Genomic DNA, 1,599 nt, shown 5'->3' with positions numbered 1-1,599 from the left:
CATGCACTTCTGCGATCCCAATCAGCTCATCGCAACGAAGCAGCGCAACAAGCTGGCTGCTGCCAACAAGGCCCTATGCTACCTCACGCGCGGATCGTTCAAAGAGGACCAGCATACACAGGCTTCTCTGACATGCGTTTGTTTGAGCTTGAGGCTATTTGTGAGAACTATTTGGCTAGATGTCGCCGAAGTGCGCTCAAGAAGCAGCAACGAGAATCGGAAGAGGAGGATGCTGAGGCGGCGATTGCTGAGCATGAGGAGGATCGATCGCCCGCCGCGCAGGCGAAGAAAATTTGGGCGCGAGCGCCGTATATCGGGTGCCATGGCCGACTTAGCCGGTGTAAGAGGCTCCCGCTGATCTTAGACCGCGTAAGCACTCCAGCGTGGCTAGCCACACTTAGACCCGTTAAGCCGCGAGGCTCAGAACTTAGACTACTACCCAACCAGTGGTTTAGAAGCCGCCGCAGCTGCGGTCTCAGCGCCTCGGCGCCTCGGAAGCGGATCGAAGGGATACCAAAGCTCTCCGCCGCCGCCACGTTGGTCGCACTGTCGTCCACGAAGATCACGTCCTCCGCGCCCCTGCCCACGGCGGCGCAGGCGGCGCGGTACGCCTCGGCGCTCGGCTTGCGCACACCCTGCTCGCCAGAGACAAACGCCCATGGCACGTTCTCCGAAAGGCCAACAGCCTCCTCGACGAGTGGTGCCCACGGCGCTGGGTAGTTGGAAAAGGCGGCCAAGGGCACGCCCGCCGCCGCGAGCTCAGAGGCGAGCTCTCGCATCCCGGGCAGCCACGCATACCGCTCTTGCAGGTATCTCCTCACTGCTCCTCCGTCGACCGGGCGGCGGTCGCAAAAGTAGGTTGCAAAGTGCTGCTCCTCCGTCAGCGCGCCCGTCTCGAACTGAACAAACGAGTCCTGATCCTTGATGGCAAAGAGCGCCTTGATGCCTCCATCGATGCCGAAGAGGTCCCTCTCGAAACCGCCAAAAAATGGGTCGGCGACCAGCGTGTCCATCACGTCGAAGAGCACGACCTTGGAGGCGCCGCCGGGGCGCGACTGGAAGCGTGCGGTGGGCGGGAGCGAGCCGAGGCGGTCCTTCATGCTCCCGCGATTGGCCTTGCACTCCTGCGCTAGCGACTGCAGGTACGCCGCGCCGACGTGCTCCGTGACGTACTTGCCGTCGAAGCAGGAGCACTCGAGGCCGCGGATGGACCAGGGCCGCCTCCTCCAGGATGGAGGTCGTCGATCTCTGCGTGCGAGCGGGAGGAGAAAAGCTGATGCCGCAAGTGCTCCAAGTCCGTTCTCTCGAGAGGCGTGAGATCTGAGCCGAGACCTGTGTTGTTTAGTGCGACGGGGAGAGAGGAAGCTGGAGGCGAGGGCGGCGAGGTAGGTGGCGGCGACGGCAGCAAGGATGGGGGTGGGGGTGAGCTAAGGGCGGTGTGGCGGCGAGGGCGGCGGTGGAGACGGTGGTGACGAGGCTCGAGGGTGGCGGCGGCGGTGACGGAGGCGGCAATGGCGGCGGGGCGGCGGCGGGGGGCGGCGGGGGGCGAGGGCAAGAGCGGTGGCATGCCGGCCCGGCCCCGCGAAGGTTGGCGGTCGT

General features: G+C 64.8%; 1 protein-coding gene across 1 annotated transcript; it reads right to left on the bottom strand.

Moving 5' to 3' along the window:
* Positions 1–455: 455 nt before the first annotated feature.
* EMIHUDRAFT_60453 (hypothetical protein) lies at positions 456–1,031 on the bottom strand (the record flags this gene model as incomplete). The annotated part of the gene is made up of 1 exon (XM_005766030.1): positions 456–1,031. A coding segment is annotated over one exon (576 nt), but the record flags the coding sequence as incomplete, so codon positions are not given.
* Positions 1,032–1,599: the final 568 nt, after the last annotated feature.

This window comes from Emiliania huxleyi (assembly GCF_000372725.1).
Source record: "Emiliania huxleyi CCMP1516 unplaced genomic scaffold EMIHUscaffold_5264, whole genome shotgun sequence".
Classification (NCBI taxonomy): Eukaryota; Haptophyta; order Isochrysidales; family Noelaerhabdaceae; genus Emiliania; species Emiliania huxleyi.
This window is presented reverse-complemented; position numbering and strand designations above follow the sequence as displayed.